Source organism: Hylobates moloch, unplaced genomic scaffold (assembly GCF_009828535.3).
Source record: "Hylobates moloch isolate HMO894 unplaced genomic scaffold, HMol_V3 SCAFFOLD_5, whole genome shotgun sequence".
Lineage (NCBI taxonomy): Eukaryota > Metazoa > Chordata > Mammalia > Primates > Hylobatidae > Hylobates > Hylobates moloch.
Window position 1 is genome coordinate 33,887,103 of NW_026652280.1, and position 26,617 is coordinate 33,913,719.

At 45.1% G+C, this 26,617-nt stretch overlaps 1 protein-coding gene across 1 annotated transcript in view; it reads right to left on the reverse strand.

Annotated features, from left to right (window-relative positions):
• Positions 1-26,617, reverse strand: part of SLC14A2 (solute carrier family 14 member 2) — a 57,381-nt gene that overhangs the window by 16,709 nt on the left and 14,055 nt on the right. Inside the window, exons 6-10 of the mRNA XM_032152409.2 lie at positions 25,808-25,955; positions 24,342-24,476; positions 22,500-22,549; positions 21,520-21,694; positions 1,818-1,940 (exon numbers count right to left, since the gene is read on the reverse strand). Coding sequence (XP_032008300.1) covers positions 1,818-1,940; positions 21,520-21,694; positions 22,500-22,549; positions 24,342-24,476; positions 25,808-25,955 — 631 coding nt within the window. The remainder of the gene's footprint in view (positions 1-1,817; positions 1,941-21,519; positions 21,695-22,499; positions 22,550-24,341; positions 24,477-25,807; positions 25,956-26,617) is intronic.

Below are 26,617 nucleotides of genomic sequence, written 5' to 3' on the forward strand. Positions count from 1 at the left end.
GGAGAACTTGAAGGTGAATTAAAAAAAAAAAAAAAAAGAAAGAAACTTGGGTGTTGTTGAAGCCCTTCACTTCCTGTTCATAAAGTATTAAGCTGCCTGAGCCATGAGCCATGCATAATCTGTGTTTGAATTTGGCCATTACTCTCCTCACCTGGATGACCTCAGGCTGTTCTGTTTGTTTTTGTTTTTTAAGGTATTGTAGTAGCAATGGCTGGTGGGATTAGGACAAGAGACATCCATGTAATCTCTTGAAGCAGATTTTGGCAAGCCTTTGTAATTCTAGAAAACTCTTGCAATGTGGATCTAAACATTTTTATTATTACAGGTAATTTACTTTTAGAGAGGACCAATTTCAGTAGGGTTTTATGCATCATGAAAGATGTCCAGGCCCCTGGAAGTTTCCTTCTTGACGCTTTGGTTCCCTCCTGTGGTCAAGTGTGAGAATAGCAGGCTGGGCTCTGACGACCCTGTGTTTTCAGACTCCATTGCATGTTCCCCTGTTCTGCACTCATGAGTCGTCAGGGTGTCAAAACACTAGAAGGGATGCGTCGAAGGCACTGTGTTCCCACTTCTGAAGGGACAGGGACTGCAGATACCAGTGTGGTTGGGAGGTGACACCATTCAGGAGAAACAAATTCATTTTGAAAGCTTTGAAAGGAAGAGTAGGAAGCAGAGGGGATCCCTTGAACTTGGAGGCCTGTGTGTGTGATATCCCCACTGACCCGCTGCTTCTGTCTGAAGCTCCTCTCTGCCTGCCAGTGCTGCAGGGCTCTCTACTATGCTCTCCCTGACCACAGCCCCTATCCTGAGATGATGTTAGGAGGAAGTTTTTAAGCCTTTGAGGCAAACCATGGTCTCTTCCACACCCTGCTGGGGAACCCCTGTCGAAGACAAACTCCTGAGCTACAGGGGCCCTTGAGCTGTACAATGTCCTCGGCAATCCCCTCTCCACCTCGTGTATTTTCCCATAATCACTTAAAGTCCATTTCTCTGGGCTGGCTGACTTGTGGTATGAAATGATGAGACTTGGAGGAGCTGGAGGAAGAAGGTCACTCAGGCATCTTCTGGGGAGCATGTAATGTTGCACTAACTCAGGAGTCACTTTTATTCCCGACAGTGGCCCTAGTCAGCTGTGTGACTCTGGGCAATGCTGCCCCCTCTCTGGGGACTGGGGGCAGGATTAGATTGTCCCTGTGTCCTGGATCTTCACGAGGCTGCTCCAACCTTGCAGCTGGTTGAGGAAACCTCCCCAGACTCCTCCCTGTTTGCTGCCACATGTTCTCAGCTTCCACGTCCAAGTTTCTGGCCTCCACTTGTTCAGCTTTAGCGGCCCTTGGACACCCTCTTCCTGGCCTTTGGCAGCACTTTCTCCACCATGGGTCTCTACCTGTGCCCTTGGCCTCCCCACCATTGCTATAGATGGGAACTTTTCGTCTCTAGCCTCCTAGACCAGTGGTTTTTGATTTGCTGGCAAATTAGAATTTTCTGGAGAGCTTTAGAAGCTCCTGATGCCCACCCAGGCTGCTCCACAGATGAATTAAATGAGTCACTGGGATGGGATGCAGGTGATTCCAATGTGCAGCCAGGTTGAGACCCCAGAAGCTCACTGCCTATCTCAGCTTCAGCCTCTCTGAGACCCAGGGGGCATCCAGACACATCTGGGGAACTGTGGCCTTGGTCAGAGGTCAGGTGTGAGAGGTCAAGTCTGACTCCAGCGGGTGTCCCCACCACCCTGTGAAGTAGGTATTGCCATTGTCCCTGTTTTATTAGAGACTAGGAAGTCAGGGATCCAAGCGCGAGGGGGAGGACATGCACACCTTTGCTCCTCCTCTGAATGGATGACCACTCGATGTGAAATACACTCCGGTGCTTGGAGAGCACAGCCTCCGAGCCCTCTTCCACCTTTGGGCCTGCCGTGGGTGGATGCTCCCCACCGCCTCCTAGCCACCGGCAAAACAAGACAGGTCAGTGTCCCACCTGGTCCGCACCCGAGACAGCCAAGCAGAGAGCCACGAAAAATCACACAGATGCTGGAAAGGAGAGAGCAGTGAAGCCTGAAGCTGGAGTAGTAATTGCATCAGTCTCTGCATAAAACAGTTAGCTTCTCTATTTCTCCCATTAAAACTTCTGCTTCCTCTCCCCACAGTAACCCAAGTTATAGCCTGTCAAGAGACGGATGAGCAGTTTGCCTTATTTCTTAGTGTGCAAGGAAGCAATCTAAGTCCCATTTAGCTGCAACTTGCACTGGCATGAGCAGGTGGCAGCCAGCGTCTTGGACTTCATCTGTGGCAGGGAGTCCCAAAACTGCCTGCATGTTAGAATCACCCAGGTGCTTTAAAAAAAATGCCTGAGCTCTACCTCAGACCAGTTTAAAAAAATTAAAGTTTTGAATGCCCATGGTATTTAAAAGATGGCTCCAATATTAAGCTTGGGCTGAGAACTGACATCGGTTCTTGCTACTCAACGTGTGGTCCGTGTGGTCCCTGTGGTCCCTGTGGTCCCTGGACCAGTAGCATCAGCATCATCTGCCTGGGAGCTTGTTAGAAATGCAGAATCTCAGGCCTTAACCAAGACTGATGGAATCAGAATCCGTATTTTAACAAGGTCCACTGGGTGAATTCTGTGCTTATTAAAGTTTGACCAATACGAATTTATGGGGAGCTAGGAGTCCTGAGTCTGTGATCAGCTACAAGAAGCTCTCCGCTGTATCTTATTATGTTCAATTTTCACACTATCGGGAGAGCAGAGCACTCTTATCACTTGGGATAGGGTCTCTCAATGTGTGGATCAAGAACTGACAGCATTGAATTACCTTGGTGTCTTGTTAAAGTGCATGCTCCTACCCCTACCGCCTCACCCACCCCCAGGTCTCATAATTGGAGAATCTGGTGATCCTGGGGGGTATGCAGTTTTATCTTGCTCTGCTTGGAGCTCCAGTACACACTAGAGTTAGATGGTACAGCAGCTGCTTGGAACAGTAGAAAACATTCACACTGTTACATCTGCATGCTTTCTGGGTTGACTCACTTGGCCCTTTCAGTAGTGTCTTGAATAGAATGGGCACTATATGTTATCACTAAAAGGTGGAAAATTGAGGCTCAGAGTGATTTATTTAGCATTCTGCAAATGGTGAGTCATGTGACTCAGCTCCCAATCCTTTTCTCTGCGTTTTTGCTACTCAGAGTCTGGTTTGTGGACCAGGGAGCTTGCTGGAATTCAGAATCTCAGGCCCTACCCCAGAGCTACTGAATTTGAATTGGCTTTTGACAAGATCCCCAGCTGATTGGTGTGCATGTGAAAGCTGGAAAGCACTGGGTTGGATCACATTGCTTATGTAGAAACAACTTTGGCAAAGCTCAGAACATAGCGGGGCCAACAACCAGAGAGTCTGTGGGGCATGCACGATTAAGGAAAGCAGGTCTTGCTTACACTTTTTTTTTTTTCTAAGATGGAGTCTTGCTCTGTCACCCAGGCTGGAGTGCAGTGGCACAATCTCGGCTCATTGCAACCTCCGCCTCCCGGGTTCAAGCAATTCCCTGCCTCAGCCTCCTGAGTAGCTGGGATTACAGTTGCCTGCCACCACGCCCAGCTAATTTTTGTATTTTTAGTAGAGACAGGGTTTCACCATCTTGGCTAGGCTGGTCTTGAATTCCTGAACTCGTGATCCACCCGTCTGGGGTTCCCAAAGTGCTGGGAGTACAGGCGTGAGCTACAGCGCCCGGCCTTGTCTATATTTTTATGCTCAAAGTTAACACACCTGATCACATCCCTTCCCTCTGGCTCAGGATGGGGAAGCAGCTACTGTTTCAGCACCCTGTTCAGGAGTCAGTGTTGAGCTATAACTCCCAAGGCTGGGAAGTGCCCCTCAACTCTGCACTTCAGAGACACCTGGAGTGTCAACTTGTCCTGGGGCGCCTGTGCAGGCAGGGCTCATGCAGGATGATGAGGGGTATCATTGCATCACCTGACCAAGCGGGGCATTCTCCCATAGTGCCGTTCCCCAGAGCATGTCTGCCAGACTGGGAAGGCACCTCTGCCAGTCCACTGCTTCTTGTTCCTCATATGCCAAGTGTCTGCTACCCCAGTCATCCCCTTGGTAATCCTAGTTTGACCTTAGAATCATAAACTCAGAACTGAATGGGAGTTTCAAGATCACAGTTCACCTTCCTCATTCAGAGAAATTAACTCACCCAAATCATACAGTTCATTAATCATGGCAAAGCTAGGAATTGCATTTGGGTCTCTCAGTTCCCAATTCACTGCTCTTTCCACCCTGATGCTGCATTATATTGAATGGCACAGACCTGTTTGGTGCAAGAAAGGAGTTTTCCTTTTAGTCTAGGGCCTGGACCTGGATATTGGAGGGCATGACAAACACCATTTACTAACCAATGTTATTCTTCATATATCCAAAGAGGTACTCCAGTTTAACAAAACAAGGCAACATCTACCTGGAAAGTTATTGGTTGTTAAGATACTCCAGATTTGTTCACTGAGGAGTCAGCCATGGTAACACAGGTGGAGAGTGCTGGGCTTGCTGATGGAAGGTCTTTGGGTGGGTGGGTAGGTGATTGCCCTGGCAGAGCTGACATGGCTACAGAAGGCCAGTGGCTCAGCCTCCACTCCCTGATTCTTCACAGTTAGCAGCCCAGATTCTGTGCTATGTGTTCCTAGAGTTGATGGCCCAGCTGCAAAAATCAAAAACAGAAAGTACCTTTCTCACGTGGCCAAGACTGGACTGCTGGGCTATAGACCACCCAGGGAGGGCAGCAGCTCCTCACGATGTGGCAGCCAAGAGTTGAGAATGGAAGAGGGGAACAGATGCCACAAAGAAGATTAGAGATAAAATAGCAAACTTCTCAAGGCTGTGCAAACACTTACGGTGAAGGTGATAAAGCAATTTACCACTGGCCTCTGGGACAAATTCTTAGGACTTTCATCATGGATAAAGACACTTTCAAGAATATTATGAAGATGTCTATCAAATGCTTAGAAATGAGATGTGCCATTGGTGAGGTGGGGAGAAAAGAAAACAGTAACACTGGGTGGGAACCAGAAGTCACTAACTTCTGCATGGTGTTTTGCAAATCACATAATCCCACTGACAGTTTCCTCAATGGCAGGCATGAAATTCTCCCAGAAAGAAATATACAGACCCTGTAGGGTTGACCTTGCAAACCCAAACTGTAAATGATGACAGATATCTCAGAGGGGTACCTGCCATTTCTTTCTCATATTGTTATGGAGATGAGATAATGCTTACAAAATGCGCTGGAAAAGAACTTTGCAGTGTTCACACATTTGGTATCTCCTGAGGGAGGACACATTTCTCTGATGGAACTAGGCCCCTCTGCTCCAGGCAAGATAGCTCCTTATCCTTAGGGCACGCCTGGCATTTTACACCTACCTGTATTGACTCTTACCTTGCTAAGAGTTAATTATATGTTCTTGACTGTCACCTTTATAGGATGGTGAGATCTTTGACATCCAGGATTATGCCATTTTACCTTGGCTCCCCACTAACTATCATGAATGTGGTATACTGTAGGTACTGAGAAGTGTTTGTTGAACACATTAGTGAGGGATAATTATCCTATGCATTTTAATATTTTTTTGAGACACGGTCTTGCTTCATTGTCCAGGCTGGAGTGCAATGGTACAATGATAGCTCACTGCAACCTAAAACTCCTGAATGCAAGTGATCCTTCTGCCTTAGCATTCTGAATAGTTGGGACTACAAGCACGCCTCACCATGCATGGCTATTTTTTTTTTTTTTTTTTTGGTAGAGCCAGTGTCTCATTATGTTGACCAGGCTGGTCTCAAACTCCTGGCTCAAGTGGTCCTCCTGCCTCGGCCTCCCAAAGTGGCAGGATTACAAGCATGAGCCACCATGTCCAGCCTGTATTTTAATTTCTGACTAGTATAATGGACAAAGTCATTAGATATTTCAGGGTACAAATAATTTTTTAAAAATAATGTATCTTAGTATAAATGTTAAATGTTTGATAGACATTGAAATATAGGTGAGAGTCCTTCATAGACTGATAAAACTTATATCTGAATTGTGTAAGGTTTTGGAAATTACAGGGCAAGGATTGATTATTTCTAGTGTTACTTGGATAAAAGAGTGGAAGTTTATAGATGGTGATATAAAGGTTGGTCATTTATGATCAACTAACAAGAAACACAGGAGCTCTGAAAGAGTAGCTGGAAGAACTCAATTAATGAAAGAGAAGAAAATAGGCCATTGAAGATGGAGATCTGGCTCCCTGTGATTTATTTTGGTCGCTAAGATATTACGTAAGTCCATTCCGTCTGGTTGTGAAACCCTAAGCTCTTTTGAGGTGAGGCTGGGCATTCTATAGCTCAAGAGTAAATTTTGTTTACAATAAGCACTCAATAATTGCCTTAATCACTTTTTGTCACCCCCCCACCTCCAATATCATGGCATACATTAAAAATAGTATTTGTACAGCATGGTACAGTGAACAGATGATGTTTATGGCCAGAGGGCCTGGGCCCAGGGACTCTGCTACAGCACCTGGCTGCTTGGAGGTCAGGGGTGGCTCTCTTGGGCAGTTACGTGCATGTCCTGGAAAACCTGTGGGTGAGCCTCAGCAGCTGAGTAACCCCTTGGCATACCTGCCTGGTGTAGGAGCTGCTGCTCTCCCCTCCTCTAACAAGCCTTATTAAGTGTCCTGGTGCATGTAGCTTCACCCTGGGGGCCATTCAGGACCATTTCAGGGGCACGGTCCCTGCCCTCGAGGATTGCCATCATCCTGTGTTTTAATAGGCAGGAGGCCAATGGAGCTTTCTTCTGATTGACTCAGAGAAGGAAAGAACTGTTATGAGCCATGATGATTTATTCAGGAACACTTTCCTTGGGAGTAGTGATTCTGAAGTACTCATGCCTCTAACTCATGCCAACTGTTCAAATATCAGAGGTTAAAAAAAAAAGATTTCATAGAAGTGCCCACTGGTGAAATAAAGTTATAACACTTATTACAATTTCTTTGAGAGGAACAAAATAAACCTAAATCATATGTGACTTCTTTCAGAGGGGAAATAATAATCTACCCTTTTTCTGAAAATCAACCTTTACCCAAACAGGTCTATGCCTCTACACTTTCTGTGAGTTGTCTTTCTCAGGTTTTTTTTTTTTCTTTTTTGAGTTGGAGTTTCGCTGTGTCACCCAGGCTGGAGTGCAGTGGCATGATCTCAGCTCACTGCAACCTCCACCTTCTGGGTTCAAGCAATTCTCCTGTCTCAGCTTCCCGAGTAGCTGGGACTACAGGTGTGAGCCACTACACTGGCTAATTTTTGTATTTTTAGTAGAGACAAGGTTTCACCATATTGGTTAGGCTGGTCTCGAACTCCTGACCTCAGGTGATCTGCCCACCTCTGCCTCCCAAAGTGCTAGGATTACAGGCGTGAGCCACCACACCTGGCCCTTTCTCAGGTTTTGAACAAGATTTACTCTCTCCTGGGGGCGGATTGATGTTGTCCATCTTTCACTTGCAATGTCCAACATAAGGAGCATGAGAGGCTACCATCAAGACCTATTTGCCATCCCTCCCCAGCTTCCTGGGCCTCTTACTCCTCTGATCTGTTGTTTGTGGACACACCCACATACCACAAGGCAATTTCCTTGCTGCAATACCAGAACCACTTTCTTTGAAGTGACACGTCACATATAATTTGATCTTTTTTTTTTTCTACAACCAGTTCTATGCTTTGACTGACTATGCTTTGGCCACAGTTTGGACAATGTTTCTCCACATGGAAGTTGAGCTTTGCACTAAGACTTCTAATTTCCCAGGCTATTCTCTGTGTGTGCGATATGGATACTTGTGGGTGGTAAGTGGGATGGTACCTTTTTCTGTGAAGTTATATTTAGTTGAAATTTTCAAAGATCATTCTCTAAACTCTCTAAGGCATTGGATGTTAGAATTGGAAAAGGCTTTGAGATGATCTTGTCCAGCTCTCCCGTTTTACAGATTTGGAAACTGAGGCCACAAGAAATGGAATGACTTGCCCTAGGCCACACAGCTATTGGCAGAGCTGAGTGTAGATAAGACATAGACCTCTCTTCTCTCTTATCTTGTAGTCTAAGATTTATTTCCCTAAACCTTACTCCCCATTGGGAGTTCAGTTTCTTTCTTTTCTTTCCTTTCCTTTCTTCCTTCCTTTTCTTTCCTTTCTTTTTTTTTTTTTTTTCCTTGACACAGAGTCTCACTCTATCACCCAGACTGGAGTGCAGTGGCATGATCTCAGCTCACTGTAACCTCTGCCTCCCGAGTTCAAGCAATTCTCCTGTCTCAGCCTCCTGAGTAGCTGGGACTACAGGCGCATGCCACCACTCCTGGCTAATTTTTTTTTTTTTTGTATTTTTAGTACAGATGGGGTTTCACCATGTTAGCTAGGATGGTCTCAATCTCCTGACCTCAGATGATCCACCCACTTCTGCCTCCCAAAGTGCTGGGATTACAGGCATGAGCCACTGTGCCCGGCCTAGTCAAAATCTTTCAATTCAACTCTGCTTTGGAATGTAATGGCCTAAGTAGGTATTCTCGAATTTATTTCTCTTTAAACCATGGCTCCCTTTTCTCAAGAAAAACCCCAGTCTTCCTGAGACTTCCTATCTGGACTGGGAGGTGGATGAGAGATGCATGGAATGAAGAGGAAGACCAGGTCCATGGGAACACTTGGAGATAAAATTACTTGGAAGCCTCAACTTCTTAATCCATTCACCAATTTTTTATTTTTAGAAGGTGGGGTTATGAGTCACTGTTACCTTGAAAGAAGCGAGATTCATCCTCATAGCAAATGCTTTAAACTTTCTCTTCTCTTTCCCACGCAGCTCACTTGTTGGCCAAAGGACTAGCCTAAATCTCATTTCTTTCGGTGTCTTTGGCTCATTCCATGGGGAAGACGTTAATTAGCATAAATGAGTTGATGCCTTATTGAACCTCATGATACCTGATGATAAAGCCTCATAAATTAGGTTAAAGAGAGTACAAAGGTCAGAGCACCCCATCTCTAACTGCAGGACACCTGACTGATTTTTCTCCAGAATGACTTTGCACTCTCTTCTCACTGTTCCTACCCTGGCCCACACCCTCAGAATTGCATGTCTGTATCATCAGTCTTCCTAATTTTGATCTTCCCTTTTTCAATCCGTTCTTAGCTTCAGCGGCTAGACCATATTATTATGTCACTCTCTTACTCAATAACTTACATGGCTCCCTATTGCCAAGAGTATTGTGCTCAAACTCCTCTGCCTGGCTTTCCTGATGTGCTTACAACAACTTCATCATCAAGCCTCACCCTTTTCTTTCCCAATGCACACCCTGCCAAGGTGTTCTGGCCCTATCACCGGCCCTCTGTGCTCCCTCCGTCCCTCTTCTTGCCTAAGTTCTATCCGTCTTTCAAGGTCTGGTTTGTGTTCTACTTCCTCCATGAAGCCATCCTTGGCTTATTTGGCCATATGGACGATTCCAGCCCTTGAATTCCCGTTGTATTTGCAGAGGGTACTCTAGACTACACTTTTGAAGTTGGGGCCACAGTGGAGTTTCCTATTGTTAGTTACAATGCACATAAAAAGTATTCAGTACATACATTCCAATCTAATGAAACTATTTGGAATTAGCAATTCCATGTAACCAAGTGATCCTTTGAGTTTGAGCATTGGCAGAAGGAAACTGAGGCCCAGAGTTAAGTGGCTTACCTGAGGCCACACAGCTGGTCAGTTAGGAAGCAAGTTTCTGACCTCCTGGTTTTGGATTCTTTACTCCTGAGATGGTAGGTGTTTTACAGACAGTTGGAGCCTTCTCAAATGATATCAATGGATTTGCAACTTTTTAAATTAAAAAAATTAAGAATTATTTTGTGTCTCAAAAGGAGTTACAAAAATTACCAAAAATAATGAACACCTGTGTGTCATCCCAATCGCAATACCCCCTGAAAGGCCATAGAAAGTTCTGAGCCATTGTATACTGGCTTCTTCTCTTTCATACACCCTTTCTCCACATGCTCTTCTATGCCTTCTTCTGCGCTACCTATGGCAGACAGCTATGCAGAAGCTATGGCAACCTATGGCACACATAGCTAATTGATCCTAGCACTCTTTCCCTATAAGTCTAGATACAGCCTCAGAATCCTTCTCAACTCAATGATCCTGAAAGCCAATACCAATCAGGCACTTTAAACGTAGCCACACAGAAGGGTGTGGACATTGTATACATTTGAGAGAAGGGGTCCAACGAGGCCAGGGTGGTGATAGTAGGTAGAGGCCTGGCACTACCTATCACATCTGGGCACATTCATGCCTCACAGCATGGCTTTCCCTCACCAAGTTCACCAAGGCTTATATCCTTTGGTGCTGGTTTTGGAGGATATCACATGCTTTACAAGGCTGTCCATTCTCTGATCAGAGAACTTCAATATCCTGGAATTTGTTTCTTATGGCATGGCTATTTGTCTTCCAGACACATCCACTGTCAGTGGCTGCACAGAATAGGTCTACAGTAATCTGAGTATGTAAAAGGGGGACCATGAGGAGACAGGTTGTTAGGAGCTGGGATGTTAAGACATTTGTGGACACTGGAGAACCCAGTTCTATTGGTGTTTCTGAGGAAGGGGCACAGGACCTGAGGAGAGAGGCCAAGGAGCCTGGAGCAGAAGTATCTTCCCTGGAAGCCGCGGGTAATGAATCGTGGGCAGAAGGTATTCAGCTCTATCTCATTAGCCAGAGGTGACAACCCAGAGGCCCAACTCAGCACAGTGCTGCCCTGGAAACCAAACTGATGTCACAGCTGTGGGTCATAGAGTCGTGGAAAGGATGACAAATAACGAGAAGGCTCATCCAGTGGGTGTGTGTGGTGGTGAGGGATTTGAGGGCTGATGGATGAGCCTGTTTCAGCAGCAGGTGAGCAGGAAGTACTCAGGGTTATGAGTAAGGACACTTGGACTTTTGTCCAGCCTCATTTACCACCTGGACAAGTCTCTCTACAAGCCATGGTTTCCTCATCTATAAAAGCCTATCCAGCTTGAAGCTTCCAAAATCTACATTGTCTCTGGCATTCTTAGTAAGGTTCCCACCCCAGGACTGTCTTCCCCAGATGCAGTTCAACAGAAGGAAGAAACAGAACAAGACCAGCCTTTCTTTCTTCTCTTCCTTTGAAGAATTAAGTGGTCTTGTTGGCTAGGACGTGTACCTGGTTCAGCTCTCTCCCCTAGGACTTCTTACCTGGGCTCCTTTTGATTTCCTGCATGCAGTGGGAGGAATCTAGACCAGCGGGACTAGAAAGAAGCAGCTTCCTTCTGATTGGGCGGCGTCTCTGGTCCTCAACTCCAGGTGCTGTGACTTCTCCTAAACACCAACCCCTTCACCTCCCTGAGCCCTCCAGCTCATCCTCTGGCTGACTTGCTATAAATTCACTAGCTTGCATTCCCTGAACCTGTGCCTGGCGCACGTCTGCCAGTTGAGGAAGAGTACCATGGAGGATCGGGGAGAAGAAAGACAAATGCCCCTTCTGCAGCTCACCCACGTCCCCCAGCCTTTCTGCCAAAAGACTATTTCCTAGACTCCCTGGGGAGGACTAGCTTTAGCTACTGTGCTTCCGCCGACCTGGTTGGATCAGGTAGGTTTCCTTTAAAGAGGCAGAGCTGGGGACTGTCTGGTAGCTTCCCTGTTGTCCTACAGGTTACATCCCAGTTGCACCTCTCATTAGAATTCTTGCTCCAGCATTTGCCTTTAAAGCAATTATTTAAGTGTTATCCCCTCAGGGGCCCAACTTGCCTTCCCACCTCAGTAAACTCCCTTAATTCCCCATAGGAGCAGGGCACAGGCTGGGGAACAGTATCGCCATCAGCATCTGAATGGAAATTTCTGCACAGCCCAATACTAGATGCTGCCTTTCTAGTTCTATGGAAATTTTCAGACCTTTCTTCCTTCTGATTCCTCCTGACTGGGATCCTGGGGACCTGGAGGCTCACTGCGGGACTCTCTCAGAGCAAGAAGGGTGTGACAAACCCCCACCAGCAGGAAGAACTCTGAGATCTATATATTAGGGAGCTGGCCATTGCGAGTCCCATGAGGCCATAGGGTCTGGGGGCCTGGAGTTTGGGGAGGAGGCCCAATCCAAACATGTTTTGTTTGGCTTTGTGAGTATGATAGGTCATGCATCAACCCCCAAGCTTTTGCCCTGCCCCTTCCACATACACACACTCAGTGGTGGGGTGTGAGGCAGCCTACCCAGGTTCAGAAGCAAAACCTCACACTGAGGAAATTAGCTACACCTGAGTAGACAAACGCCCCCACTGACGTCAAAGGCCCCCTTCCCACTGCGCCAGGTGTTTTGGAACTGTTGAAGAGGGGTCTTAATCACGAGGGCCTTCTGAGGAAGGAAAGCAAACAAAGGGGGTGGGAGGAGCCCAGGAGGCCCCCACATTCCAGGGAGAGGTGGGGAATGGTGTGGAGGGGAGGTTGGTCGTCTGCATGGAGGCCTGTCCTTGTTTTGCTAGTTCAGGGCCCATGGCTATTTGCTGGTTAACACAGAGCCTTCACATTTTTCCTTGTCCCTGCTGGCTGGCCTGTTGGCTCAGTCCTCGCTGCTGTCCCTTGTTCTCTTGCCCTGGCTTCTCCCAAGGGCTCCTGAACTTCTTGAGATGAGCTCACTCCAGCTACCTAAGCATCTACCTACTCCAGACATAACAGGGAGCCACCTGTGAGCAATATGTCATTAATTTGAAAAGACGGGAAATGACTCCTTAAGAAGGCTTTCAGGAAGTTCATACACATTCCATTAGCCAAATGGAACCGTGGTTGTTCAAGATTTAGTGAGTATCTGTCACAAACACTAGACTCAGGGTGGGGCAATAAAGTGCTGTCTTGGAAAGCAGAAGGCCAAGGTGTGATCTTGTCCCCTTGACTAGAGCTAGATAAAGGCTAGAGCTCAGATACCAAGGGCTCTTCAAGAGATCAATTTGTGCCTACAGACTCTTTATTTGAAGGCTCAATTGAAATTCACTTCAGAGCAAGGTTTTCTTCACAATGCTTGTGGCTTCCTTCAATTCTGCATTTTCAACTTTACAGAGGGAGGAGGCCTGCATTGACCACCAGAAGCTAAACTTGGGGAGGTCAGATCCTCCAAGGGAAAGGGCCCAAGTCCATGTGGAATAAATGCAAGCTGGAGCTGGAAGTTCTCCAAAGGGCTGCTTACTTTGCTTCATTCTGCTCCAGCAGCCCGTGCAGCGGTAGAAGGGGGTTGGGAGGTCCTTGTTATCAATTTGCAGAGGGTTAAAAAGGACTTGTCATTTTCCCCCTTGCCTTCTTCTTGGGGTCTTGGAATTTCTAGTTCCACTTGGGGTAGAAGGGCTCCCTGTGGATTCTTTCATCTTCTCTGAATGGCTAGAGACAGGAAAAACCAGGCAAGTAAAAAAAGTCTCACATAAAATGTGTATGCCTTTAAAGTTACCAGATGAGACTGGTTTATTGAGTAGAAATCATGTCCATACTGAAACTGCCAGCCCCCACCTGGTTTTAGATTAGAGCTGTCCTCAGGCCATCACAACCTTTATGACCCAAGAAAACAAAGCTTAGGCTCATACAAGAAAGCATAAACAAATGTTCCACGATGGTTGCACACTGGTCTGATATAACCACAAACTCAGGCTGTGAAGACAGTTTCCTGACAGGTGGATCTTAGAGGGTTGACCAGAAAGAGAGTCCCTTCAGAGGGGAGAATGATGGGAAGGAGAATGTCAACGCCAAGAAGAGTTGAATAATATTGGTCCCCAGCTTTTGTCCATGTAAGCAACCATGTTGAGCATTTTGGTAAAGTGGCCAAATGGCTAACTGGTCAAGTCTAGAAAAGTAGTAAAGGCACTTGTGGTATATTTTTGGTACACATGGTCTTCATGTTCTTACCTTTTCTACCACCTCAGTCATAACTCCTCTTTATTCCTCCATGGGAACTCGGGGCCATAGAGTCACAGAAAGTTGGGAATGGAAGAGAGAGGCTGCAGTGGTAATCTGGTCTGCTCACCCACCCAAAACAAGCATCTCCAACCGGCCTCCACACCCTGCTCCTGCACTATCAGGACAGAAATCTTAGAACCTCATAGGACATTATCTCTCAAGCAACTTCCATTGTTAAAAAGTGCCCTTCTCCACTGATTCAAAGTCCGTTTGTTTATCACTCTCACCTAGTGCACCCGCTCTGTGCTCTGGAGAAACACTGAACAAGTTGACTTATCCCACATGCATTACCTAATACTTCAGACACACACGGCCCCAGATCTTTCATCTCTTCTCCAAGCCAAACACAGCCAGCTTCATCATCATCCCCTGTGAGATGAGGGTGCTCCAGACCCTCATCCATCCAGCTTGGCCTCATCTTGGCATGCTCTCCTTTGCCAAAGACCCTCTCGAAATGTACCACCCATTTTTCTTTGTACTCTTTCTTCCCTTTTCATCAAAACTGTTCTCAGAAATGGCTCCTTTGGCCTAAGATACAAATGATTGACCATGCTTACTGTGGTACCTTCTCAGGACTGTTTGCAGTTGAACAGATTTAAAGCCTTAAGTTGAAGGAATGGCTGGGAACGCTTGGGCCACAGGTAACGGAAAGATAGGGGATACAAGGGGAAAAGGCACTGAAATCTTCCTGGAACCCTTAAAATCATGCCTAAAACACTTTTTAAACAGAAGATCAGCCTGGCAAGGTCAGGAGCTCAAGACCAGCCCGGCCAACATGCTGAAACCCCATCTTTACTAAAAAAAAAAAAAAAAAAAAACTAGGCATGGTGGCGGGTGCCTGTAATGCCAGCTACTCGAGAGGCTGAGGCAGGAGAATTGCTTGAACCTGGAGGTGGAGGTTGCAGTGAGCCGAGATCGCGCCATTGCACTCCAGCCTGGGAAACAAGAACAAAACTCAGTCTCAAAAAAAAAAAAAAAAAGTCTGTGGTGCTGTGACCTTCAGTGGGCTCAGGCAGTCCGCAGCCTCATCTTCACCTCAGGTGAGACTATTCACCTGGCCAGGTAAATTCCCATAAAATGAATTCCTTGAAGGCAGGAGCTGGTCTGATTCTTTCCTGGTTTGTTATCAATCCTGGGGCCTGAGTAACACATTAATAGTTCCTCATGCAATGTCTTCTGGATGAATGAGTGAATGAGGTTAGGCTGTGAGGCAGACAGAGTTTCTCAGCTCATGAAAGTTGGCAAATGGCCCAGGGCAGGCTACACAGGGGCCCAGCTGTGATGGATTAAGGGGAATGGGCAGAAGCTTGGGGCCAGGAGTTGTGAGAAGCTGTGTCTGATTTCTGGAGCAAGAGGAGACAGAAAAAAAAAAAATCATAAACACACATGGAGCTTCTATTTTAGCTCTCAAAGATTTCCTGAAACTAAAAATATGATTTTTAAACTAAAAAAATTCAACTTATCCGTTGAAGAAAAGAAAGGTTATTGTTGGGATCTAAATCAGTGGCCTGGAAGGTCAAATGGAAGGGATATCTCAAAGCAGAGCAAAAATACAAATGATAAAAATTGTGAAGAAGAACATAAGCAACTTGAAATAGAGATCAAGGAGGCCCATCACACGGATATAGGAGTTCCAGAAACAGAAAAAGGAAGAGATGGAGGGAAACCGATAATCAAATCTTAGAAGAAAAGTTGCTAAGCTGAAGAAAGACTTGAGTTCGCAGATTAAGAGGCAGGATTGATAAGAAAATACACACCCCTGGGCTTAGCTTCATAAAATTCCTGAACTCCGAAGACAAAAAGGACAACTAACACTCATCTAGAAAGAAAGAACAGGTTATTCACAAAGGAAAAAGAATGAGATTGGCACCAGATTTCTCATGTGTAACACTGAAAAGCCAGAAAATGAAGGAACAACATCTAGAGACCACTAAGGGGAGAGACTGCAGGGCAGGAGCCCCTCGCCTCCAAAATGTCGCCCTCTGCCGGGGTAAGAAACTCTGTGGACATGCAAAGGGTCAAAGAATATATGTCACCATATTCTCTCATATATTACTTCAAGAAAATACAAAGAGTTGTAAACAAGTAATAAATGAATTGGAACAGAGATAGCAAGACAGGAGAAGAAGAACAGAGGAAAGAGTAATAAAATGTAACACGTTCAATACAAATGGAAAACTCCAAATGGACGATAGAATGGCTGGGAATGTATGATGTAGGGGCTCAGTAAGAATTCTTGTGAAAAGAAGAGGCATATTGCAAGCGGAAAGAATTAAAAATGATAAATGATCTTAGCACAATTTAGGAGTGGGAGATAGCTGGAGAAGTAAACTCATTTTAGGTACTGGGGCGCTGGGGAGGGGAATAGTGAAATTATTTCAAAGGCCTTAGTTCCTCGGGGTAGGGAAAGATCATTGGAGAAATGGGGTATCTTGTCAGGAAAAAGTATTTTTCATCTTGTTTTTATATAATAAGAGACAAATATGCCTTTTTTTTTTTTTTTGAGACAGTCTCGCTTGCTCTCATAGGCTGGAGTGCAGTGGCGTGATCTCGGCTCACTGCAAGCTCCGCCTCCTGCGTTCACGCCATTCTCCTGCCTCAGCCTCCCAAGTTGCTGGGACTACAGGCCCCCGCCACCACGCCCAGCAAATTTTTTGTATTTTTAGTAGAGACGGGGTTTCACCATGTTAGCCAGGATGGTCTCGATCTCCTGACCTCGTGAGAGACAAAGATGCTTTTGATTATGAGTGTTGGGAAAGGAGCAGTAACTGCTGGCAGAATGTAAAACAACAGTGGACTTTCCAAATTAACAAAGGGAAGAAAGGAAGAGGGAGTATCATGATCAAACTTGTAAAACGAGAAAAATGAAAAAACAAAAAAGCAAAGAAAAATGAATAGTAAAAAAGTAAGTGAAAGAAAAAAACTAGTATATTATTACATAAGATGTGAAGAGGTTAACTTATTATAGAAACACTGAGATTAGGTAAAAATATGAAACATTGCTATATGTTATTTTTTAAAAATATAGTTAAAAGTAATAAAGTTAAAAATTAAGAAATGATAAAGGTTAAAACAAAGGGATAAGAAAATATCAGAAAGAAAGAAGGTACAACAACATTAATATTGGTTAAATTGGAGTGATAGTTAAAAGCATTAACTAGGCAGGGCGTGGTGGCTCATGCCTGTAATCCCAGCACTTTGGGAGGCCCAGGTGGGGGAATCACGAGGTCAGGAGATCGAGACCATCCTGGCTAACACGGTGAAACCCCGTCTCTACTAAAAATACAAAAAATTAGCCGGGCCTGGTGGCGGGTGCCTGTAGTCCCAGCTAATCTGGAGGCTGAGGCAGGAGAATGGCGTGAACCCGGGTGGTGGAGCTTGCAGTGAGCCGAGATCACGCCACTGCACTCCAGCCTGGGCGACAGAGCTGACGCTCCGTCTCAAAAAAAAAAAAAAAAAAAAAATTAACTAGAATAAAGAGGGTAATTTATAATAATAGGCAAAATTTTTGAAGAAAAAGATTGTCATAAATTAATAGGCATCAAACAATGTGGTAACTAATTATATGAGGTAAATGTTTTAGAAATGCAAAGATAAACTAATGAAACTGTACAATATAGTTGATTTTTAACAAACCCTTTTCAGAATTAAGACCCCATATACAAAAAAATAAGAACATAGAGAAATTGAATAATACAATTAACAAATCAATTTAATATGTATTTCTTTCAAAGTAAAATTTCATTTTATATGTCTAAAATCAATCAGGTACTTGGCAACGAAGAAAAATTCACACAATTTTAAAATAAAGATTTTTACAGGCCATGTTTTCTGATCATAATTAATAAAACTAGATATACAAAGTTAAAAAATATCAAAAGATTCCTAAATGCTAGAAATTAAGAAACCCATTATTAAATAATCCTCAAACAACCAAAGAGGAATAAAAATTAAAATTACAAACTATTTAAAAAATGATAAATGTAGACGCCTTTATTCTAAAACCTATAGTACCCAGCTAAAGCTGTACTCAGGAGAAAATTAATAGCTGTAAATGGCTTTGTTGTTAGAAAGACCTAAAATGAAGGAATTCTACGTCAATTTTAAAACATTAGAAAATAACATTTAAACCTTAAGAAAACAGGAAAAATAAATCAATAGAAAACAAACCAAAACAAGTAGAAAGAACAAATAAATCCAAAATCACTTCTTTGAAAAAGTCAATAAAATTAATGAACCCCTTGCAAACCTGATTAAAGAAAAGAGATAACAAAATTATGTAAGAGTAGAAATGAGAAGGGGATAAAACCATGCATACAGGAGAGACTGAAATTATTCTATGAGAACAGTATAAGTAACTCTATGGCAACAAACATTTAAAGCTAAAGAAAATTGATTATATCTTAGCAAATGCTCAAGCTTGACTCAAGATGAAGCAGAAAACTTGACTGTCAATTATGGAAGAAATTGGAAAGACGATTTAAGATCTGCCATTTTAAAGTGCAGCAGGACAAGACTGTCGTGGCTGATAGAATTCATCAGTGTTGTATGAGAGGAGATTAAGATGGGAGAAAGTGTTGGGGAGGGCAGAGACTGGGAGAGGGAGAGTGGAAGATGGGTGCGATAGGGAAAGAGTTTGAGACACAGCCTCCTCTAAAGTCCCTTTCTCTCCAAACTGACACATCTTTAATGATTGCATATTTATGTTCAACATAGACACTCTCATTTGTACAGCCAAGAGCTGTTACTGGTAGTTTGGTGTGATGGTAGAAAAACCTCCAGAATATGGGTCCCCAAACCCTTCTTCTTCTCTCATCATGGCCTGCCCCCATGCAACCTCATGTTGGTGCTGTGAATCTGTAAGTTTAGAGATCTTTTTACCTACCCATTCAGCAGGTGGATGAGGTGGGGAAGCCCTGGGGAAGGTGGGACAAGATCACTCCAGGAGTTCTCCAGTCTCATGAGAGGAGGTGAAGAGTTGGCAGGGGTGGGGGAGATGGGGGAGTTGGTGGGAAAAGAGAGTGATAATCTTGTCCAAATCAGCTGAAATAATTTTTTTATATCCAAATAGTTTTCCTCTCCTGGGGATCCAGTAAGCATGGCTAAAAGACAGTTCCCAATCAGACCCAATGCTTTGGGTGGACAGCCTCAAAGGGCTTAATGAAGACAGGAGGGGATTTTCTAGGGCAATGAATGGGGTCTCTGGTTCTGGTTATCTGTTGTTACAATACTTTGGGAGCCTTGCCTCCATTTTTGGTAATTGAATCTGTTCTGGAAGCCTGGCAGAGAACTGAAGCCCTTATCCTAATATTATAGAGGTTTTCATGCATCATGGGATGGGACCACCTGACCTTCACACTCCCTTCCAACCTTGGGATTCTCTCAACCTCCTTGTCCTTCCTGCCTGGAAAACTCCAGCACTGAAGGATCATCAGTTTCTCCTTGTCCAAGAGTGGTGTGCTTTCTGGCAGATGAGAGAACAACAGAGTGAGAGGTTGGAGAAGAGTGAGCCTTAGAAATAGTTCCCAGACAATGTGGAAGGCAGGTCTTGGTTTAAAACTGCACCCCTTAGTGCACATCACTGGGTGTCCTAGTTCTCCAGTAGCCCCAGAGCAGGTCCTCCTGATTCCAGTCATGCTACTCTCACTTTTCTGGGAGTCCTCCATTTCCTGAGGGTCTTTATGCCGTCATCCAGCATGTAAAACCCCTTTGCTATGTCGCAATGGACTTGGTGGTGTCTGTTTGGGCCTGTGCACTGCCCACCAGTTTGTAAGCATTAGTATGTAGACTGTCTCTATCAGGGATCTGCAAAATACAGCTTGTGGACCAAATCTAGCTCACTGCCTGTTTAATCAAGTTTTATTGATACATAGCCATACTCATTCATTTACACGTTGTCTATGGCTACATTTATGCTATAATGACAGGGTTAAGACTTTGCCAAAGAGAATATATGGCTTCCCAGCAGAAAATATTTGCTATCTGGCTCTTTACAGAAAAAGTTTGCTGACCCCGATCTCTATATATATGTATATGTATATATAGATATATATGTATATTTGTATATATATATGTATATTTAAGGACCAAATGAAAGCTATTGACTATAGTTGGGAAACAAAATTACGAAATTCATAGATAATTGTTTGTTTGTCTTTCTATAGTCAGGCCTACCTATTTGTTTTAAATATCATACACTTCATAAAGCCTCCCACGCTCACAAGCAAATAGAAGAATGAAATAAATTTCCCAAGCTTTTTACACATGGAACTCAGGTACTTTCCTTAACTGAAATCTCTCTCTGCTTAGAGATGCTGGTTTGATTTGTCCCAGCAATCCCATTACTAGGTATATACTGAAAGGATTATAAATCATTCTATTGAAAAGACACAAGCACACGTTATGTTTATCTCAGCACTGTATACAATAGCAAAGTCTTGATCGACTGGATGAAGAAAATGTGGAACATATACACCATGGAATACTATGCAGCCATAAAAAAGAATGAGTTCATATCCTTTGCAGGGACATGGATGAAGCTGGAAGCCATCATTCTCAGCAAACTAACACAGGAACAGAAAGTCAAACACCACATGTTCTCACTTATAAGTGGGAGTTGAACAGTGAGAACACGTGGACACAGGGAGGGGAACATCACACACTGGGCCCTGTTAGGGGATGGGAGGCAAGAGGAGGGAGAGCACTAGGATAAATACCTAATGCATGTGGGGCTTAAAACCTAGATGATGGGTTGATAGGTGCAGCAAACCACCACGGCACATATATACCTATATAACAAAATTGCATGTTCTGCACGTGTATCCCAGAACTTAAAAAAATTAAATTTTAAAGAGATGCTGATTTGACCTAAACTAGGAAATGCTTATCCTCCATAATAAAGTCATATATAGGATTCCAATTTATTAATTCCTCCCTGCTATGGAATATCGCCTTGCCCCTTACAAAGACCACTGAATGGTTAAGACTCTTTATTTAGATAATTCCCTGCCCCAGTCGTCCCTGTTTTGACTTTAAAATCCCATCAGTGTGAAATTCCTCTCTTTGTGGTCATTAGTCTCTAGCTCAGCCACTAGAGAGCCTTCCCTTCCTAGCCTGTGTCCCCTGACTTACCCCCCTACTCTTTGTCTGCCTAGGAACCACTCAACAAGTTTGATTTTATAGCATCTATTATTTAGTTTAACATGCCAAGAAGATCATCTGTTAATTACCTTTCCAAAAGACTACTGTTTTTGTTTTAAGTCAACAACATTTAAGACACACACCTTATTGCTAACTCCAGAAATTTTACTGTAATACCAACTTCCCTTAATGTCGCACAATAGATAGTTATGGAGATTCTGGCAGAGAATAAAAATCAGCTTCAGGGAAAGAAAGTTACAGGTGTGCTTGGTTCTACACAGGTGCAAGGAGAGGTAAAGAAGGTGAGTGCTGCAACTGATTGAACCAGAGCGGAGAACACAGGGAGAGGACATCAGGTCAGGCAAAGAGCATTTCTTCCCCAAACATGGCTAGTCACCGCTGGGGGCCTTCTCTTCTTCACCGCTTTTCACTGTCAGGTAGTAGATGCGGTTGGCCTCGGGGTAGGTGACTTTGCTGAGTGGGAGTCTGAAAATGGCCGGGTTGTTTGTCGTCAGGAGCAGGAATATGATGGTGGCAAGGCAGAAGGCCCAGGTGCCTGGTGGCACGCCCACCTGGAAACAAAAGTATCGGGGACTGAGGAAGTTTCCTAGTTTCCTGTGTTGGGCTGGGGACCCTGGGGGAGAAGGATGTGACAGGCGTTGAGGATGGAGATCCTCCCTCCAGTGAAGGCATTGATATTCCTGGATTCGCAATGTCACAGTAGTTAAAGAATTTGGGGCTGGATGCAGTGGCTCACGCCTGTAATCCCAGCACTTTGGGAGGCCAAGGTGGGAGGATCACTTGAGCCCAGACCAGCCTTGGCAACAAAGTGAGACCCCGTCTCTACAAAAAATACAAAAGACAGCTGGGCATGGTGGTGCATGCCTGTAGTCCCAGCTACTTAGGAGGCTGAACTGGGAGGATGGCTTGAGTCCTGGGAGGTTGGAGCTGTAGTGAGCCAAGATTGCACTACTGCACTCCAGCCTGGGCAACAGTGCGAGACCCTGTCTTGCAAAGAAAACAAAAACAAAACAGATAATTTGAGGTACAATCAGAATCTTTCAATGATGGAGCTGAAAATTGGCCTGAGGATGTTCCCCCACATCCAGTCACACAGCTCCATCTGTCCGTCCGTGTTTTCCACTGCTAGTTACATTGCAATCTTTCAACACACACGCACCTCCCTCTCCTAGAGGTACATGTATGCAATTGTCTATCCTCCTCCGGACAACCTTAGATAAACCTTGACAGATATGTTGTGTGATCACCAGCTACCATTACCCCCTCAATGTTCCTTTCTGAGCCCCCACAACCCCATATGTCCAGAAGCTCTGGGAAGAGCACTTTGGGGTAGTGTTCAGGAGAATCCACACTTACCACTGACATGATGTTGGAGATGGCTGCTTCCATGTATGCGCAGAACAGGGCTGTGGAGGAACAAGGATCACCAGAGTGAGCTTCCCAGGGCCTTCCCCCTAAGCCACTGCCATTGCAGACTGGGGAGCCCAGACCAAGAACAGGAGCCCCACCCTCTCTCCTGCAGCCTCAGATTCTGCACCATGCCCTGACATCTGGCATGCTTGCCTGGCATTTGTTATCTCTGTAGATAGGTGAGGCCTGTCTCCCACCAGACTGTTCATTCTTTGGGCAGAGATTAAAACTTATATTTCCTTTTGTCCCCTCCCTGCTTCCACAGTGGCCTTGCATGGAGTCAGGGGTCAATAAACATCATATGCTAGTCTACGCTGATGGTGGCGAAGAGCTAGTACAGGCTGGATGATTGTCTGTTGTAGGGGAAGAGTGGTCAGACTATACGAGCTCCTGCCAAGGTCCCTCCTATTCAAGACTCTGAGCAGCTGTGATGCTGCTTGATGTTCACCAGGTCTCACCAGGGTTGAACCTTACTAGACCCCTGAACCAGTCCCCAGGAGCCAGGCAGCTGGGTTCCCCCATGGGAGGTGGGTCCTGAGGACAGTCAGGAAAGCTCGTCCATGTAGCTGGTGCCTCTGGACAAACTCCTTCTGCCCTGCAGCTTTGCTCTTTCCCCTTCTTTCTCCAGAACACCTCTTCCCTCTCTCTTTGTCAACTCAGATCCTACTGGAAGTGTTGAGATAAACCCTAGCCTCCCCCTGTAGGCTTCCCAGATGATTCCAGCCACTGGAATCTGCCACTTCTCTGGAGGCCAAAGGCAGTTACAGTCTGAACTTCAAAATAACAGGCACTTTTGACTTGACAAATATTTACTGGGCCCACTGTCTCCATGCCCAGCCTCATGCTGGCTGCTGAGGGGATACAACGGATATGGAAGTCATTCTCAGTCTCCATGCATAAGTGGGAAAAAACAAAAGAGAAGCTGTTCCAGATGCTAGTCTTCTGTTTCCTCGACTCTAGTTTTATTTATTAATGTCCTGTCCTGCTTCCAGAGAACAATGCCAGGAGAGGAGAGCTGGTGGCAAGCTGGGGCTGGGATTGACTCTCCCTTTTGCCATTAATAGCTATCTTCTAGGGCAAGTTAATTAGCCCCTCTGAGCCTCATTTCCTCATCTGTAAAATGGGCCAGGCAGGCTATGCCTGGTGGTATTCTTGGGGGGATTAAGTGAGTTCGTATATTTATATAACAGGGTATGGTGCTGGGATACAGGTGTGTGAGAAGGACTATGGCTGATTTCCCTTCTGGCAGCATATTCTCTGTTTATGGAAATTGAGCTTCCATAATGTTGTTACGATTTTTAGTGCTCCTGGTACATCACCTCACTGGATCATTCCAACAACCTTTGTGGACGCTGCAGCCTTAGTAATTATTTGTGCAATTACTTCTCTTCTCCTAGGCTGTGGCTTCATGAGGATGTAGTCACCATGGTATCTTCTATGCCTAGACTAGGTCCTGGCACTTGATGGTGCTGTATAAACAGTTGTTGAATGAAGAGTTATAGAGAGCAGGAATGCTGTCATTAGCACACAAGGAAATGCGTATGTGATTTCCTTGTAAACTTTACAACACTGTGTAAGTATAACACCATTCAGTGGTTGTGATCCCATTTGACAGAAAAGGGACCTGAAATCCCCAGCTGTTAAGGGCAGCACTGGCATTAGGACGCAAGCCATTGGCCTTCTGTCACTGCTGAACAGTATTGATTAGTGGTCCCCATGGGTTTCACATAAACAAGGGGGGGAGGAATAGCCAGAGTAACCTGGTTGTCAGCTTTTCTGAACACCTACCACAGATGAGGGCCAGCAGGTGAGTCTGCCAGGTGAGGGCGTAGAACATGCCTCCGATGGCGATGCAGGAGAGGACGCAGTTGTAGCTCCAGAGGCCTGTGTAGATGGTCTCGAAGGGCGTGGCCACTGACAGGGCTATGGGACAAGGTGTGGTATTTCTGTCTGATTCTGGGCCACAGAACAAAGACCACCCTGGGGCTGGTGCCAGGTCTCAGGGTGGCCTCCATGCTGTTGTTCACCCCACATCTCCAAACCTGCCCATCAAAAGAGCCTCTATAAATGGCATCTGGTCTTAGGAGACCTTCAACGAGAAGAGAACAGTGGTTTCCAAACCAGTTACCAAAGCCACAGGCTTCACTTGGAGGTCTGACTGCTTCCTCCTGGGTGAGAAGAGGCAAGGAGGTGGGATTCTAGGCCCCTTCTTATTCCTTTGACTACAGCAACTGCAGTCTTAGCAAGAAAGTTTCCAAAAAGGTTTGAAGATTTAAACAAATATTTTTAAAAAGTTGTTTCAAGTGCTCTGGAAAAATATCCCTATATACTTATGGATATATGTAGATAGAGGAATGATACAACAGAAGGAGTAAGATGTGAACAGTGGGTACATCTGGGGAAATAATTTACAGATGCCTCATATTTTTATTTTTACCATTTTTTGATGAGTTTAAAACTATTTCCAAATAAAAAAATACTTTTTAAAGTTTTGCTTCCAAAAAATCTTTGAAAAATATTGGAAGAAGTCTAAAACAGGTTCCTACTCCCAATGCTCCTACCCCAATCTCTGACTCTGTTGTCAGAAAGAGCAAATACCTATCTAAATGTGTATACATACATATACACAGGTAGCAATATTAAAGCACATTTGTTAAATGGCAATCCAATGTTTGAGAACAATTTTCTTTGTATCTTACCAAAAATTTCAAAGTGTTGGGCCATTTATTTTATCACAGTTGGTCTTGGTTACTGCTCCCGCCCCCACCCCTGTGTCCCTCCAGCATCCTCAGCTCCAGGGGCTCAGTTTGCAGGCCAACTTGGTTCTTACCCCCCTGCATCTCTCCACATGTATTTTTTTTTTTTTTTTAAGATGGAGTCTCACTCTATCTCCCAGGCTGGAGTGAAGTGGTACGATCTTGGCTCATTGCAACCTCCGCCTCCTGGGTTCAAGCGATTCTCCTGCCTCAGCTCCCCAAGTAGCTGGGATTATGGGTGCCCACCGCCATGCCCAACTAATTTTTGTACTTTTTTTTCTTTTTTAGTAGAGATGGGTTTTCACCTTGAGTTCAGGTCATCTGTCTGCCTCGGCTTCCCAAAGTGCTGGGATTATAGGCATAAGCCACCGTGCCTGACTCCCTGAAAGTATTTAAAACTCCAGGGAAGAGAATGTCTGGAAAATTTGCTGTATGTAGGGGAGAGGTGACCTCGAGTGAATTATCCTGAGGACCTGAAGAGAGGGAGGTCTGTCCTACCTGCTAGCAGCCCCACGATTGAGCCAATGGCTGCATGCAAGCAGATGAGTGGCGAGGAGATGAACAGAGCCACCAGGAACACGCCGCCTGTCCAGGGATTGTCACAGCCGTACACCTGGCTGACCCCAACAGGGATGGCTTGTAACAGCTGCAAAGTTAACAGAATACAGGTCACTGGAGCATGGGACAATAATGCAAAAACCAGACTCAGGGCCAGATTTGAGCCATTCCTCGGGGAGTAATGGAGTGGAACGGGAGGATGACTGCACCCTTCAGCATGTGAGAGAACATGGGAAGCATGAGCTCCTCACTCTACCACCCAGCAGGCATCTGAGCATCCCTCATGCAAAGCCAGGGCCCCCAACATGGGCTGGGCACAGATGCTTCTGAGGAACATACAGCTTCTGCTTTGAGGGGACCAGAATGCACCTCCTCCCTAGAATGCTGCTGGGAGTTTCAGGGCCTCGGGGATTTCCTCTAGACCTTCTGAAATCCATACAAATATTCAAGGGATATTGAAAATATACTAGGCCATTTTGATGTATGATTTGACTAAAAGTCACCCAGCCTGTTGTTGGTCAAGTGCAGGCTAGAGGCTCTGAGCTTGACCCCTAGCTCAGGTCTGAGGTCTTTGTCACCCTTGCGGTCTCTTTGTCAAGCCACTGCTGACACATCCTCTTTGGTGGCCCCTGCCCATTCACTGCTACCCTGGGGGTTGTGAGCCCTTGGAAAAGAGCAGTAGGCATGTCCCCTGCTCTCGAAGATTGCATAGCATTGTGGAAATGTAGTATGTGGCACATCTGGAGAATG